The following is a 17,558-nucleotide window of genomic DNA, read 5'->3' on the forward strand; positions in this document are numbered from 1 at the left end:
GCCCCCTACCTTTCCTACTCCTAAACTATCCTTGTCTCCCTCCCCTTTATCCCTGTTTTTATATCTGTTTTTTACACCTAAAACGCACCCATATCATTACATTTTCTTTTCTTTATTTCAATAGATTTTCTGCTCGTAGGTATATTTTACCCACTCTGTGATTTCTTGCAATATTTTTTCATCTTTGTGAATTAATTCCTGATTATCACTGGATACCCTATGAAGGGGTGCGCTTGTAAAAATTGGGTAATTTTCATGAAGAATTTGACCTCATAATCAGGCATTATTTAATGCATGAGGTATTCCTTGGAACACGGCATGCAGCGAATACCCCTTACCTTATCTTAGGACTGCAGCTTGTTTACAGGCTTCAGACAGTAGTTTATCCAATGACTACGAATGACACGCCTAGAAACACTTGTGTACAGGCGCGTTATAAATGCAAGCTGAGGAAGAGGAAATAGTTAATGCTAGATTGTAGGCAGGTGCGCAGCCACCAGGGAAAGGACACCACAGAAATCTAGAGTTGAGGTAGTCACATGAAGAGCTGGAGGATCTGAAGCAGAGATTAGTTGAGAACTCCACAAAGCTCAGAGGAGACAGAGCGAGAGGGCAGTTGTTTGACTGATGAAGGCCATGGTTTAGAGCCCCTCCCCCCCAAAGATGTTCACTAGAGGAGGAGAGAGGTGTATAGTGGGCAAAGAAGTGGAGGAACTCAGAGATTTTGAAAGATGCTTTGAGGAATTGCCATCTGGCAAGGGTGCAAAGCCCTGTCTTTTTTGATGATTTTTCATAACAAATAGAATGATGCAGGTAATTCCATCACCAAAAGAGGTAATCTGCCGAACAGCTTACCCTATTCCACCGACTCCATGCCAAAAGTATAGTGCACTCGTGCCCTGCAGCATTAGTGGCCTAAGCCGCAGCATCTGCTCTACTCGTGACATGGAGCAGGTTCAAAGGTCACGAGATGCCCACTTGTCTATGATGATCATAAGTAACCCATGCTGTTGGCAGAGTAAACTCCCAAATAAAAGCTATGCCTGAGCTTATGCATACCGTCACGTTCCAATTGATATCACAAATTGGTCAGCTCCTGTGAGTCAGCTCTGCTGTGTAAGGGGGTGTTTATTCTGGCCAGCCCGGTGTAGCCTGCCAAATGGCAGGTCTTGAACCTGGAGGGCCAGGCCTCTTCTTTGATCTCTCTGCAAGGGCCGGTAACACCCTCCGTCTGTGACAGCTGCACAGCAGGCAGCTGTCCTAGGTCTGGGCTTCAAAGGAGCACACCAATTCAAAAGGAGTAGCCTCACACCGGGTGCTGCATCTCTAAAGGCTGTTGTTCTCATTGAGAAGGGAGTAGGTGGGATTATGGTAGGCAGGAGGGCTCTGCCAGTGGAAGGAGTATTCCACCATCTTGATTCTCAATGTCCCTCTCTCTCTTTCCTGTCCCCTGGACTTCCTCTGGAGCAAAGCACTTTAGGCGTGACATCAGAAGGGTAAGGTCCACTCCATTCAAGAGCAGGGATTGGACCACTAAAGCAGGCTAGCTTTAATCAAATCACATGGGGACTTTTACCTTTAAAAGAAAGGATCTCCCACCCCTTCTTCAGATTCTCTCAGATCCTCTTGGATCCTTTAAGACACAGATTTACTCTGAAGATCTCAATGGATCTCCTTTGGGAGACTTGCACTTTCCAAAGCCATCAGCCTGTGGTGAAGAAGGAATCATCCACAACAGAAGGAAGACCTGTTCCCTACCCACTTGCAGGGCACATCAGATGTGACCTCGGCTGTAGATCAGGACCTACCACTCTGCATTGGAATCTCCTGAGCTGGGAGAGCAGACCCTGATTGGAACCATCCTGTCCTTGTGTCCCCTTGAGTGGGCCTCACAGAAACCGGAGGGCAAGACCAGCCGAAGCTCCCTGTTCTACACCTAGACCTGGAACAAGAGGGAAGTGACCGGCGCTGGTTGCTGCACTCCTCTACCACATCGAGCATTGCTTGCACCTTTGACCAGCTCGATACTGCATCATGTCTGAGCCAAAGCTCCTCACCTGGTAGCAGTGAAGTGACTGCTCAATGCCAGGACCTGAATCACTAGAGAGTGCCACTCTGGCTCTAAACAGGGGTTACAACCATGGCTCAACCCAGCTAGACCTTGAAAAGCCACCTCATTGATTGTACATCGACGCACCCTAGATCACCACTCCGACGAATATGGCCCGCTGACTAGAACTGCTGAAGCATCACTCATGGACCCCCCCCCCCGGCAGCTAAAGTCTGGCTCAACCTGACCAACTGCGTAGTATTCCTGGGACAGCCTGACCTTCCATCTTTGTGAGCCGCCCTGCTACCACAGAGCACACGCCTTTGCTCCTACTCGGTGCCCACTGACTGACGGGGCGACCATGATCCTATGTGCCCGAACTGAGCCTGATCAGCTCGCATCTACATTCAAACCTGGGTCTGACTGTGTCAGTCCACCAAGAATCAAATCTCGGTACTGTGAACTGCCCCCTCGGTTCACTTGGACCCCAGAGACTGGTTAGGTCATGATATCCGTTTTGTAGTTAGTACCTTTCCTATTTATTTTATTTTATTGTTAATTTATTGTTCATTCATGACACGCTTAATACCAGCAAGTGGTTTCTAAGTGTGGGATCGGGATTCGAACCGGTGTTGCGCTGCATTGTCCTGCTTCCATGACAAATGTGTTGCCCCATAGCTATCCTTTGCCCCTCCTAGTAGCCCTGAAACCACCCTCAGAGTCCTACTTTCTCCAGTCTGTTGCATCTTCTCTGTTCTTTCATTTGGGGTGGGTTTTTGTATAGTTATCGTTTTTCGTTCTACGTGCAGATGGTGTGTTTGATTAAAGTGTTTATATTTTTTTAGAACCTTGATTGAACATTTTTCTTTATTTTGGACTGTGATACTGTGCTGTTTGTTTCACTGCTGGTTCACCGTCAAACCCCTCTTAAGAGCATAGCCTTCCCTCTGCCCACATTACTACAAAAGGCAAAGGAGGTATATCTCTTAACTGTCCCTGTTTTACCTTTATGATTGTGTTATGTTTTGGTTTGTAGAAGTGTGAGGGCTGAGTGGACCATTTTACCCCTACCCATCCTTGTACTCCTTCAGAGCAGAATCCAATTAGTCACAGATGCTGATGAAGCCAAATAATTGACAGTAAATGTACTCTGTCCAGGGAGGAAGAGAGAGAGAATAGTAAGAAAGCCATGAATGAGAGAAAACATCAAGAAGAAAGGTGAAACTATTCTTAGTTTGAATACCCCGGCATTAACAAAGCGGTTAGTGGACCACAGGAGAAAATATTGAGGAGAAAAATAAAGGCGAAAATGTTGCAAGTTGGAATTCCCTTGTGTTAAGAGTCGAGGTTGGTGGACACCTGAAAACAATATTTAGGAGAAAAGCAAAGGTGAAACTGGTATAAGTATGAATTCACGTGTGTTAACAGGAGTTGTCATACCCATGGCGAAAGTACTGAGGAGAAAAACCGAGGGGAACTAGGATATGCTCCAAGGAAATGCTGTCCAAGTTAGGGTTTTGAAAACACTAAAGAATCAAAACCGTAAAAACTTGAAGACTGAGAACAATGTGCATGTTGGTAATACATTACCACAAAACTACAGAGATACAAAGAATGAGAAAAGATTCATGTTGGGAGTTGTAATGCCAAAGAACTATGGAGATACATAGTCAGAAAAGGTGCACGTTGGAAATAGTTGCACCAATGCAGTACGGAGGCAGTGAGTATGAGATCATTTGCATTTTGGGAATGGTAGCATCAATGCAGTAGAGAAGCACTAAGAATGCGACCATGTGCATTTTGGGAATGGTGGCACCAATGTGGTACAGATGCACTGGGAATGAGAAAATGTGCATTTTGGGAATTGAAGCATCAATGCAGTAAAGAGGCACTACGAATGAGACAGTGTACATTTTGTGAATATTAGCACCAATGCAGTACAGAGGCATTTGAGAATGATACCATGTGCATTTTGGGAATTGTAGTATCAATGCAGTACAGAGGCACTACAAATGAGACAATGTGCATTTTGGGAATGGTAGCATCAATGCAGTAAAGAGGCACTAAGAATGATCAAATGTGCATTTTGGGAATGGTCGCATCAATGCAGTACAGAGGGACTAAGAATGGGACAATGTGCATTTTGGGAATGGTAGCAACAATGCAGTACAGAGGCACTGAGAATGATAAAATATGCATTTTGGGAATGGTAGCATCAATGCAGTACAGAGGGACTAAGAATGGGACAGTGTGCATTTTGGGATGGTAGTATCATTGCAGTGCACGGGTACTAAGAATGAGACCATGTGCATTTTGGGAATATTAGCACCAACGTAGTGCACGGGTACTAAGAATGAGACCATGTGCATTTTGGGAATATTAGCACCAATGCAGTGCACGGGTACTAAGAATGAGACCATGTACATTTTGGGAATATTAGCACCAATGCAGTGCACGAGTACTAAGAATGAGACCATGTGCATTTTGGGAATATTAGCACCAATGCAGTACAAAGGAAATAAGAATGAGACCATGTGTATTTTGGGAATGGTATCACCAATGCAGTACAGTGGCACTAAGAATGAGACAGTGTGCATTTTGGGAATTGTAGCATCAATGCAGTACAGAGGCACAGGGAATGATAAAATGTGCATTTTGGCATTGGTAGCACAAATGCAGTACAGAGGCACTAAGAATGAGACCATGTGCATTTTGGGAATATTAGCACCAATGCAGTACAGGGGTACTAAGAATGAGACCTTGTGCATTTTGGGGATATTAGCACCAATGCAGTACAAAGGAAATACGAATGAGACCATGTGCATTTTGGGAATGGACCAATGCAGTACAGTGGCACTAAGAATGAGACAGTGTGCATTTTTGGAATGTTCGCACCAATGCAGTGCCGAGGCACTGAGAATGAGACAGTGTGCATTTTGGGAATATTAGCACCAATGCAGTACAGGGGTACTAAGAATGATAGAATGTGCATTTTGGGAATGGTAGCACCAGCGCAGTACAGTGGCACTGAGAATGAGACAATGTGCATTTTGGGAATGGTATCACCAATGCAGTACAGAGGCACTGAGAAAGATACAATGTGCATTTTGGCATTGATAGCAGCAATGCAATGCAGTACATAGGTACTAAGAATGAGACAATGTGCATTTTGGGAATGTTAGCACCAATGCAGTACAGAGGTACTAGGAATGAGATAATTTGCATTTTGTGAATGGTAGCACCAGTGCAGTACAGAGGCACTGAGAATGAGACAATGTGCATTTTGGAAATGGTAGCACCAATGCAGTACAAAGGCACTAAGAATGAGACAATGCGCGTTTTGGGATGGTAGCACCAATGCAGTACAGAGGCACTGAGAATGAGACAATGTGCATTTTGGGAATGGTAGCACAAATGCAGTACATAGGCAATAAGAATGAGACAATGTGCATTTTGGGAATGGTAGCACCAATGCTGTACAGAGACACTGAGAATGAGACAATGTGCATTTTGGGAATGGTAGCACCAATGCAGTACAGAAGCACTGAGAATGAGACAATGTGCATTTGGGGAATGGTAGCACTAATGCAGTACAGAGGCACAGAGAATGAGACAATGTGCATGTTGGGAATATTAGCGCCAATGCAGTACAGAGGCACAGAGAATGAGACAATGTGCATGTTGGGAATATTATCACCAATGCAGTACAGAGGCACAGAGAATGAGACAATGTGCATTTTGGGAATGGCAGCACCAATGCAGTACCGGGGCACTAAGAATGAGACAATGTGCATTTTTGGAATGATAGCACCAATGCTGTACAGAGGCACTGGGAATGAGACAGTGTGCATTTTGGGAATATTAGCACCAATGCAGTACAGAGGTACTAAGAATGAGACAGTGTGCATTTGGGGAATATTAGCACCAGTGCAGTGCATAGGTACTAAGAATGATACAATGTGCATTTTGGGAATGGTAGCAACAGTGCAGTACAGAGGCACTAAGAATGAGACAATGCACATTTTGGGAATGGTAGCACCAATGCAGTACAGAGGAACTGAGAAATATAAAATGTGCATTTTGGCATTGATAGCAGCAATGCAGTACATAGGTACTAAGAATGAGACAATGTGCATTTTGGGAATATTAGCACCAATGCAGTACAGAGGCACTGAGAATGAGACAATGTTTGTTTGTTTGTTTATTTTATTTAGTGTAGCGCTCCAGACCCAGGGGTAAATGGGCGCTTAAGGACAGGTTACATGGTTACAGTATTACAGTATATATAGAAACTGATTGCAATTATACAATTGTGGCGGTAATATGCCATATGCAGTATGTACAAGCAGGTAGTTAGATTTCATGGTTAAACATTTCAGGGTATGTACAATATATACAGTTAGTAATAGGCCTAGTCTATCTGAGGGTTGCCTTCTCCAGAAGCCGACGAATGACTAATTTTCTGAACAATTGGAAGGTTTTGGCCAGTTTAATATTCAGCGGCAAGGTGATACAAAGTTGAGGGGCAAGGACAGTGAAACTCGAGCCCCCAGCTCTTATGGTGGTGAATCTGGGCACGGTGAGGCAGAGAGTATTAGAGGATCTAGTGATTCTTTTGTTTGGTTTTAAGGTGAGTTTGTTGGTGAGGTACGGGGGGCTAGGTGGTTTAGGGCTTTATAGGTAACGCAGAGGGTTTTTAAGTCGATTTTTTGTTCAATGGATAGCCATTTGCAGGATATTCTTATGTGGGATTTTGCATCTAAATGTGCATTTTTGAAATGGTAGCACCAATGCAGTGCAGAGGCACTGAGAATGAGACAATGTGCATTTTGGGAATGGTAGCACCAATGCAGTACAGAAGCACTCAGAATGAGACAATGTGCATTTAGGGAATGGTAGCACCAATGCAGTACAGAGGCACAGAGAATGAGAGAATATGCATGTTGGGAATATTAGCACCAATGCAGTACAGAGGCACAGAGAATGAGACAATGTGCATGTTGGGAATATTAGCACAATGCAGTACAGATGCACAGAGAATGAAACAATATACATTTTGGGAATGGTAGCACCAATGCAGTACAGGGGCACTGAGAATGAGACACTGTGCATTTTGGGAATGGTAGCACCAATTCAGTACAGAGGCACTGAGAATGCGACCATGTGTATTTTGGGAATGGTAGCACCAATGGAGTACAGAGGCATTTGAGAATGATACCATGTGCATTTTGGGAATTGTAGTATCAATGCAGTACAGAAGCACTAAGAATGAGACCATGTGCATTTTGGGAATGGTAGCATCAATGCAGTAAGGAGGCACTGAGAATGATCAAATATGCATTTTGAGAATGGTAGCATCAATGCAGTACAGAGGGACTAAGAATGGGACAATGTGCATTTTGGGAATATTAGCACCAATGCAGTACAAATGAAATAAGAATGAGACCATGTGTATTTTGGGAATGGTATCACCAATGCAGTACAGTGGCACTAAGAATGGGACACTGTGCATTTTGGGATGGTAGTATCAATGCAGTACAGAGGCACTAAGAATGAGACCATGTGCATTTTGGGAATATTAGCACCAATGCAGTACAAATGAAATAAGAATGAGACCATGTGTATTTTGGGAATGGTATCACCAATGCAGTACAGTGGCACTAAGAATGGGACACTGTGCATTTTGGGATGGTAGTATCAATGCAGTACAGAGGCACTAAGAATGAGACCATGTGCATTTTGGGAATATTAGCACCAATGCAGTACAAATGAAATAAGAATGAGACCATGTGTATTTTGGGAATGCTAGCATCAATGCAGTACAGTGGCACTAAGAATGAGACAGTGTGCATTTGGGGAATGGTAGCACCAATGCAGTACAGAGGTACTGCTAATGATGCAGTGTGCATTTTAGGCATTGCTAGCACCAATGCAGTACAGAGGCACTAAGAATGAGACCATGTGCATTTTGGAAATATTAGCACCAATGCAGTACAGGGGTACTAAGAATGAGACCATGTGCATTTTGGAAATATTAGCACCAATGCAGTACAAAGGAAATAGGAATGAGACCATGTGCATTTTGAGAATGGTAGCACCAATGCAGTACAGAGGTACTGCTAATGATGTAGTGTGCATTTTTGGAATGTTAGCACCAAGGCAGTACAGAGGCACTGAGAATGAGACAGTGTGCATTTTTGGAATATTAGCACCAATGCAGTACAGAGGTACTAATAATGAGATAATGTGCATTTGGGGGATATTAGCACCAGTGCAGTGCATAGGTACTAAGAATGATACAATGTGCATTTTGGGAATGGTAGCACCAGTGCAGTACAGTGGCACTGAGAATGAGACAGTGTGCATTTTGGGAATGATATCACCAATGCAGTACAGAGGCACTGAGAAAGATACAATGTACATTTTGGCATTGATAGCAGCAATGCAGTATATAGGTACTATGAATGAGACAATGTGCATTTTGGGAATATTAGCACCAATGCAGTACAGAGGTACTAGGAATGAGATAATTTGCATTTTGTGAATGGTAACACCAGTGCAGTACAGAGGCACTCGGAATGAGACAATGTGCATTTTGGAAATGGTAGCACCAATGCAGTACAAAGGCACTAAGAATGAGACAATGTGCATTTTGGGAATGGTAGCACAAATGCAGTACATGGGCAATAAGAATGAGACAATGTGCATTTTGGGATGGTAGCACCAATGCAGTACAGAGGCACTGAGAATGAGACAATGTGCATTTTGGGAATGGTAGCACAAATGCAGTACATGGGCAATAAGAATGAGACAATGTGCATTTTGGGAATGGTAGCACCAATGCTGTACAGAGACACTGAGAATGAGACAATGTGCATTTTGGGAATGGTAGCACCAATGGAGTACAGAAGCACTAAGAATAAGACAATGCACATTTTGGGAATGGTAGCACTAATGCAGTACAGAGGAACTGAGCAAGATAAAATGTGCATTTTGGCATTGATAGCAGCAATGCAGTACATAGGTACTAAGAATGAGACAATGTGCATTTTGGGAATATTAGCACCAATGCAGTACAGAGGCACTGAGAATGAGACAATGTTTGTTTGTTTATTTTATTTAGTATAGCGCTCCAGACCCAGGGGTAAATGGGCACTTAAGGACAGGTTACATGGTTACAGTATTACAGTATATATAGAAAATGATTGCATTTATACAATTGTGGCGGTAATATGCCATATGCAGTATGTACAAGCAGGTAGTTAGATTTCACGGATAAACATTTCAAGGTATGTACAATATATACAGTTAGTAATAGGCTTAGTCTATCTGAGGGTTGCCTTCTCCAGAAGCCAACGAATGACTAATTTTCTGAACAATTGGAAGGTTTTGGCCAGTTAAATATTCAGCGGCAAGGTGATCCAAAGTTGAGGGGCAAGGACAGTGACACTCGAGCCCCCAGCTCTTTTGGTGGTGAATCTGGGCACGGTGAGGCAGAGAGTATTAGAGGATCTAGTGATTCTTGTGTTTGGTTTTAAGGTGAGTTTGTTGGTGCGGTACGGGGGCTAGGTGGTTTAGGGCTTTATAGGTAACGCAGAGGGTTTTTAAGTTGATTTTTTGTTAAATGGATAGCCATTTGCAGGATATTCTTATGTGGGATTTTGCATGTAAATGTGCATTTTGGAAATGGTAGCACCAATGCAGTACAGGGGCACTAAGAATGAGACAATGTGCAGTTTGGGTGGTAGCACCAATGCAGTACAGAGGCACTGAGAATGAGACAATGTGCATTTTGGGAATGGTAGCACCAATTCAGTACATAGGCACAGAGAATGAGAGAATGTGCATGTTGGGAATATTAGCACCAATGCAGTACAGAGGCACAGATAATGAGACAATGTGCATGTTGGGAATATTAGCACAATGCAGTACAGAGGCACAGAGAATGAGACAATGTGCATTTTGGGAATGGTAGCACCAATGCAGTACAGAGGCACTGAGAATTAGACAATGTGCATTTTGGGAATGGTAGCACCAATGCAGTACAGAAGCACTGAGAATGAGACAATGTGCATTTGGGGAATGGTAGCACCAATGCAGTACAGAGGCACAGAAAATGAGACAATGTGCATGTGGAAATATTAGCACCAATGCAGTACAGAGGCACAGAGAATGAGACAATGTGCATGTTGGGAATATTAGCACCAATGCAGTACAGAGGCACAGAGAATGAGACAATGTGCATGTTGGGAATATTAGCACCAATGCAGTATAGAGGAGCTGAGAATGAGACAACATGCATTTTGGGAATGGTAGCACCAATGCAGTACAGGGGCACTGAGAATGAGACACTGTGCATTTTGGGAATGGTAGCACCAATTCAGTACAGAGGCACAGAGAATGAGACAATGTGCATTTTGGGAATGGGAGCACCAATGCAGTAGAGGGGCACTGAGAATGAGACACTGTGCATTTTGGGAATTGTAGCACCAATGCAGCACAGGGGCACTGAGAATGAGACACTGTGCATTTTTGGAATGGTAGCACCAATTCAGTACAGAGGCACAGAGAATGAGACAATGTGCATTTTGGGAATGGGAGCACCAATGCAGTAGAGGGGCACTGAGAATGAGACACTGTGCATTTTGGGAATTGTAGCACCAATGCAGTACAGGGGCACTGAGAATGAGACACTGTGCATTTTGGGAATGGTAGCACCAATTCAGTACAGAGGCACAGAGAATGAGACAATGTGCATTTTGGGAATGGGAGCACCAATGCAGTAGAGGGGCACTGAGAATGAGACACTGTGCATTTTGGGAATTGTAGCACCAATGCAGCACAGGGGCACTGAGAATGAGACACTGTGCATTTTGGGAATGGTAGCACCAATGCAGTACAGGGGCACTGAGAATGAGACACTGTGCATTTTGGGAATGGTAGCACCAATGCAGTACAGAGGCACTGAGAATGAGACAATGTGCATTTGGGGAATGGTAGCACCAATGCAGTACAGAGGCACAGAGAATGAGACAATGTGCATGTTGGCAATATTAGCACCAATGCAGTACAGAGGCACAGAGAATGATACAATGTGCATGTTGGGAATATTAGCACCAATGCAGTACACCGGAACTGAGAATGAGACGATGTGCATTTTGGGAATGGTAGCACCAATGCAGTACAGGGGCACTTAGAATGAGACACTGTGCATTTTGGGAATGGTAGCACCAATGCAGTACAGAGGCGCAGAGAATGAGACAATGTGCATGTTGGTAATATTAGCACCAATGCAGTACAGAGGAACTGAGAATGAGACAATGTGCATTTTGGGAATGCTAGCACCAATGCAGTACAGGGGCACTTAGAATAAGACACTGTGCATTTTCGGAATGGTAGCACCAATGCAGTACCGAGGCACAGAGAATGAGACAATGTGCATGTTGGGAATATTAGGACCAATGCAGTACAGGGGCACTTAGAATGAGACACTGTGCATGTTGGGAATATTAGCACCAATGCAGTACAGAGGCACAGAGAATGAGACAATGTGCATGTTGGGAATATTAGCACCAATGCAGTACAGAGGCACAGAGAATGAGACAATGAGCATGTTGGGAATATTAGCACCAATGCAGTACAGAGGCACAGATAATGAGACAATGTGCATGTTGGGAATATTAGCACCAATGCAGCACAGAGGCACAGAGAATGAGACAATGAGCATGTTGGGAATATTAGCACCAATGCTGCACAGAGGTACAGAGAATGAGACAATGTGCATGTTGGGGATATTAGCACCAATGCAGCACAGAGGCACAGAGAATGAGACAATGAGCATGTTGGGAATATTAGCACCAATGCAGCACAGAGGCACAGAGAATGAGACAATGTGCATGTTGGGAATATTAGCACCAATGCAGCACAGAGGCACAGAGAGAATGAGACAATGAGCATGTTGGGAATATTAGCATCAATGCAGCACAGAGGCACAGAGAATTAGACAATGTGCGTGTTGGGAATATTAGCACCAATGCAGTACAGAGGCACAGAGAATGAGACAATGAGCATGTTGGGAATATTAGCACCAATGCAGTACAGAGGCACAGAGAATGAGACAATGTGCGTGTTGGGAATATTAGCACCAATGCAGTACAGGGGCACTAAGAATGAGACAATGTGCATTTTTGGAATGGTAGCACCAATGCAGTACAGAGGCACAGAGAATGAGACAATGAGCATGTTGGGAATATTAGCACCAATGCAGTACAGAGGCACTGAACATGAGACACTGTGCATTTTTGGAATGGTAGCACCAATGCAGTACAGAGGCACAGAGAATGAGACAATGTGCATGTTGAGAATATTAGCACCAATGCAGTACAGAGGCACAGATAATGAGACAATGAGCATGTTGGGAATATTAGCACCAATGCAGTACACAGGCACTGAGAATGAGACACTGTGCATTTTTGGAATGGTAGCGCCAATGCAGTACAGAGGCACAGAGAATGAGATAATGTGCATGTTGAGAATATTAGCACCAATGCAGTACAGAGGCACAGGGAATGAGACAATGAGCATTTTGGGAATATTAGCACCAATGCAGTTCAGAGGCACAGAGAATGAGACAATGAGCATTTTTGGAATGGTAGCACCAATGCAGTACAGAGGCACGGAGAATGAGACAATGAGCATGTTGGGAATATTAGCACCAATGCAGTACAGAGGCACTGAGAATGAGACACTGTGCATTTTTGGAATGGTAGCACCAATGCAGTACAGAGGCACAGAGAATGAGACAATGAGCATGTTGGGAATATTAGCACCAATGCAGTACAGAGGCACTGAGAATGAGACACTGTGCATTTTTGGAATGGTAGCACCAATGCAGTACAGAGGCACAGAGAATGAGACAATGAGCATGTTGGGAATATTAGCACCAATGCAGTACAGAGGCACTGAGAATGAGACACTGCATTTTTGGAATGGTAGCACCAATGCAGTACAGAGGCACAGAGAATGAGACAATGAGCATGTTGGGAATATTAGCTCCAATGCAGTACAGAGGCACCAATGCAGTACAGAGGCACAGAGAATGAGACAATGAGCATGTTGGGAATATTAGCACCAATGCAGTACAGAGGCACAGAGAATGAGACAATGAGCATGTTGGGAATATTAGCACCAATGCAGTACAGAGGCACTGAGAATGAGACACTGCACATTTTGGGCATCATCCTGTATACATCGTCTTGAACAGGGAGGTTTTTGGCAACTTGAGCCTGACACTTTGGCAGAATTGTAATACTTCTGATTCACTGTCTATCTGTTTTCAGGGAGCAGCTTGCCCTGCAGAGGAGTCCTGCCAAGCTAGAACGAACCCCCCAAGCTAAACATGCCACAAGCTCTCGACAGGTGGAGCACCTTTTTGCTGGTAAGGAAACCTGCGAAGACCCATTGGTAATGTGAAAATTTTACTTCGTTTTAAAGTGGTGCACAGCAGTTCCAAATCGAGAGAAAGGTGAAAGGTTTTCTCGTCGGTACCCAATCACGAAACGTGTTTTCATATGCCGCAATGCATTGCACCACACAAAAAGTGCATTTTGAGTTACAAGCAAATAGGGCATGTTTGCACGCATGACACGCATACAATCAGGCTTGAATTAGTGCTGCCCCAGCTGAGGAATTCCATTTGCTCAATGTCGAATTGAGAGCAGGTTTGCCCCCAAATTCTTTCCTTTTGTGTAGCATACTGCGATTCACCTCCATTTCACCCCAAATATGTACCTTGACAAAAATGCTCAGATAAATGTATTCATTCCCAAAATATCATTCACTATAGAAAAACATGTGTTTTCAAAAACAATTCAGTTCTCAAATGAAATTAATTTGAATTAAAAAAAGAAGCTATTCCCATTCACAGCACGCAAGCTCCTTATAACTCATTGGAAAGCAAAGACTCCCCCGCCCCCGACATTTTGAACCGCACTTATCCAAAACCTGCAGTGGAAACAGCGGCCCTCATGCGACTTCAGACTCACAAGCCCAGGAGAGCGCTGAAATTCAGGGAATTAACAGAACCATACACCTGGACAAGGAAGGGTGAAGGAGGGTAACACCAGCAACATGGGAAGGCATGGACCGTGGAAGGAAACACACGCTAGCAGCGTGAACACTAACACTCCGTGTCTTCACACCACAACAAGGACAATTCACTTATCAGCGCCACATGAAAGCAACTCAGTTAGAGGGGGGGGGGTTAGTTGGGGGAAAAATAGTTAACGAGGCTGAAGGGACGGAGCATGGTGAGATCAACCCAGGAGGGAGGGCGGGTGGTGGGGACCACAGAAAGGACAATGTGCAAAGAATGAAGGACTCATCCAAACCCGAACCAGAAATGTGCATTAAGATCTCTTCTCATAACCATGCATGCACTAGTAATTTGATTTCAATCGATTGTTATTCTGTCTAACAAATGCCAATAAAAGGATGTGTAAAAAAAATAAAAAAGGAGCTATTCTCTTTTTTACCAATTTAAATGGACTGATAAATACATCATCAGTTGTTCCTCAATTGCAAAATAGAAAGACAGCATAAAACAAACTCTAAGCATATGTAAAATGGTGACGCAGCTAGGTCTTGTGTAGCGCCATTTCCCTTGGCCATCCTCACGGCACTTGGTTCTACAGGATAAGTTAATGGCAACACAGGGAAAAGACAAGATGCAAGGTGTCAACGTGGGCAAATCGGAAATTCCCGCCACTTGCGTGCTCGCGAGATCCCAGGTGAGTTGGGTTATGGAACGCAGAGTTTGTGATGCCAAAAGGCAGGCCCAGGTGTTGTCATGCTCTGTAGTGTACCGATCAGTTTTTGCATTTGTGCTGGTGAGCAGGTCTGGAGGGCTGGCAGCGGTGGCATGTTTGGTAGAGCCAAGGCTGTTGAGTAAGAGCAAGGGAACTGTTTTAGTGGCCGGACAACAGCTCTGCACATGTTTGCTGGTTGATGCAAGTGGTGTAAGGTGGAAAGAGAACCTATGATTCATTAGTTACTGTGCGGGAAGGTTGGTTATTAGATGCAATTGTATTGGCGTCTTGTGTCCCTATTGGGTTTGGCAGTCTCAGGGCATTCTCCGATTCTCCGGCTTTTTCGTGGATACCAGCATCACTTGTGTTGGCATTTTCTTCCTCATCGGATAGTAAGAATGAACTGCAGGGGCACCCCATAAGGCATTTCCGAGATGATATGTGATGTTATGTTATGCTATGATGACTTATACCCTGCACCGCTGCCATTTGCATGGTCTCCATGCGCTCACGTGGCTCTGTAAGAAAGGTGGGTGTGGTTGGTTTGTGAAGGAAGAGGGATAGGATAGAAGTTGTGCTCTTCTGTTGATGCAGAACCAGGAGAACCTGGCATCTGGGCATGTCTGCGTTCTGGGAGTGCTTTGCTGTGTGCACTGACCTTGTTGTGTCTGGAGGGGTAGCATTCAGTGTCTGGGTTGTTTGTTGTTTGTAAGTGATTGGTCTTCTGGCATGGTTAGTGGTAGAGGTGTGTGTTTTTGTGTGTAGTTTTGCTGGCCCTTTTGGGTGTGTGTAGTACATGAGAGGTATGCAAGCGTGAAAAAGAGGAGGGGTTGGTTAGTTGGTTGCTGTTTGGCTCTGGGTGTGTGGTTGTTTTATTGTTAGTTCTTTGATCTGTATTTTCCCATGTTTGCATTAGTGCACATTTTTATGCTTGTCTCATGAGTTGAATAGCCAGGTTGCCAGTTGTTTTCTGAAAGTTAGGTGGTCTTACGTCATTTTTATTTTCTTCGGTACTGAGTTCCAAAGTTTGGCCATCAAATAGGAGGATACAGTTCCTCCGAAATTCCTTTTCTCGTAGTGTTTTGTTTCTATTTGGACATCGATGCTCAAGCTTAAGTTTCTTTCTGGTTGGTAAAGGTTGATTTTAGCCTAGAGAAATTCAGCTTCTTGTCTATATAGTGATTTGGGAATATACAGAGGAGGAATATACAGTGGGGGATACAGAGGGCTTTAATGTTAATGCATTTTTTTACTGGTAGCCAATGTAGACTTCTCAGGGCTGGTGTGATGTGGTCCCTTCTATTTAGTGTCAGGAGTAGTCTTGCTGCAGTATTTTGGATGCGTCACAGTCTTTTGGGCGGCGTTCTAGCATTCCAAGGTAGAGGCTGTTTGCGTAGTCTAGTCCTAATAGTAGCAAGGAGATTATTTTGAGTGTTCTGTGTGGGAAGCTGAGGTAGGGGAGTATCCCTCTTATTAGTCGTAGGAGGTAGAAACATTTGCGTTGACTTGTGGTTCTAGAGAAAGGTCAATGTCCATGAGGATTCCCAGGTTTTGTTATCACTGATGTCTCCAGTTGGGTTCTCATGCATGGTGGCCAGCTCAGGCATGTCTCTGTTGCATTGTCTTCTGGATAGGAGATCATTCTTTCTGTTTTGGTCGGATTTAGCTTGAGATTGTTGTTTGTCATCAGGTGTATGTATATGTCAGTGAGGCATTTGTTGTGGGTGTTGTTTGGGTCTTGGGCGGAGGTTATCTTGAAGATGAGTTGGGCATTGTCTGCGTAATTGTAGGTGGTCGGTCATTTGGTTCGAATGAGTTTCATTAAGGAGGGACATGTACATGTTGAAGGGGAGCGGGGAGAGGCTTGATCCTTGAGGCACGCCGCAGGTGATGTTTACTGTTAGATGTAAATGACGGTATGTGTGTTCTTTCTCTTCGGTTGGTGAAGAAAGATTTTTATGCCACATACATCCTGTCTTTGATTAGTGTTGTGTGTCTGATTGTGTCAAAGGTGGCTGATATGTCTCGTAGTATGAGGGCAGATTGGTTGCTGCTGTCTGATGATGGGGTGCATCTTCTTACCATGAGAGGGTGTTTTCTTCCAGTTCTCTGTGATTTCATGATTTTGTCTGGTATGTGTCCTGTTGGAGAGATATCTGGGTTAGGGATTTAATATTGCTGGGGGCGATGTGGGTTGTGGTTGATCCAGTACAATAAGCACTATCACAGGGTATCGCAATATTTGGAATGCCTGAGAATTATCTGAATCCAATGAGATCGGGTGAGTAAACGGCATGTATCCTGGCTGTCAGTGATGAGGGCCACCATCCTAGGTACTTGCTGGTGTGTGTTGTTGCTGGAATGGGGAAATGAGTTGCCAAACTTAGTAGTCCTTTGGCATTCCTGGCATCACTCTCCTCCGGGTGTCTTCTTTCTTGTGTGGGCCCGGGATTTTCAAGTCAGGCCCTTTCCCCAAAAAGCCCCTCATCACTATTTGAAAGTCCCTCAAGGCTCGATCCTATTCCAGGGGACTTTAATGCCTATCCAAGACGTCTGGTGTACCTCACCACCCTGTACATGACCATTTTTCAAACCTTTGCCTTCAATATTCAGGATCGTTCATTTTGGCAACTCCATTATTGCTGCAATTCCCTTCACCTGGTCACCCTCCCTTCGTGGTGCCATCTTTGACAATCTTCTGT

At 44.1% G+C, this 17,558-nt stretch overlaps 1 protein-coding gene across 2 annotated transcripts in view; it reads left to right on the top strand.

The window, feature by feature from the left end:
* LOC138471738 (kelch-like protein diablo) overlaps positions 1 to 17,558 on the top strand; it is a 188,735-nt gene that overhangs the window by 37,947 nt on the left and 133,230 nt on the right. For both annotated transcript variants that reach the window (XM_069609536.1, XM_069609537.1), the window contains exon 2: positions 13,390 to 13,487. In XM_069609536.1, coding sequence (XP_069465637.1) covers positions 13,390 to 13,487 — 98 coding nt within the window. The remainder of the gene's footprint in view (positions 1 to 13,389; positions 13,488 to 17,558) is intronic.

The sequence above is a fragment of the Ambystoma mexicanum genome, chromosome 8 (genome assembly GCF_040938575.1).
Source record: "Ambystoma mexicanum isolate Mex_15411 chromosome 8, UKY_AmexF1_1, whole genome shotgun sequence".
In the NCBI taxonomy this organism is placed as follows: Eukaryota; Metazoa; Chordata; class Amphibia; order Caudata; family Ambystomatidae; genus Ambystoma; species Ambystoma mexicanum.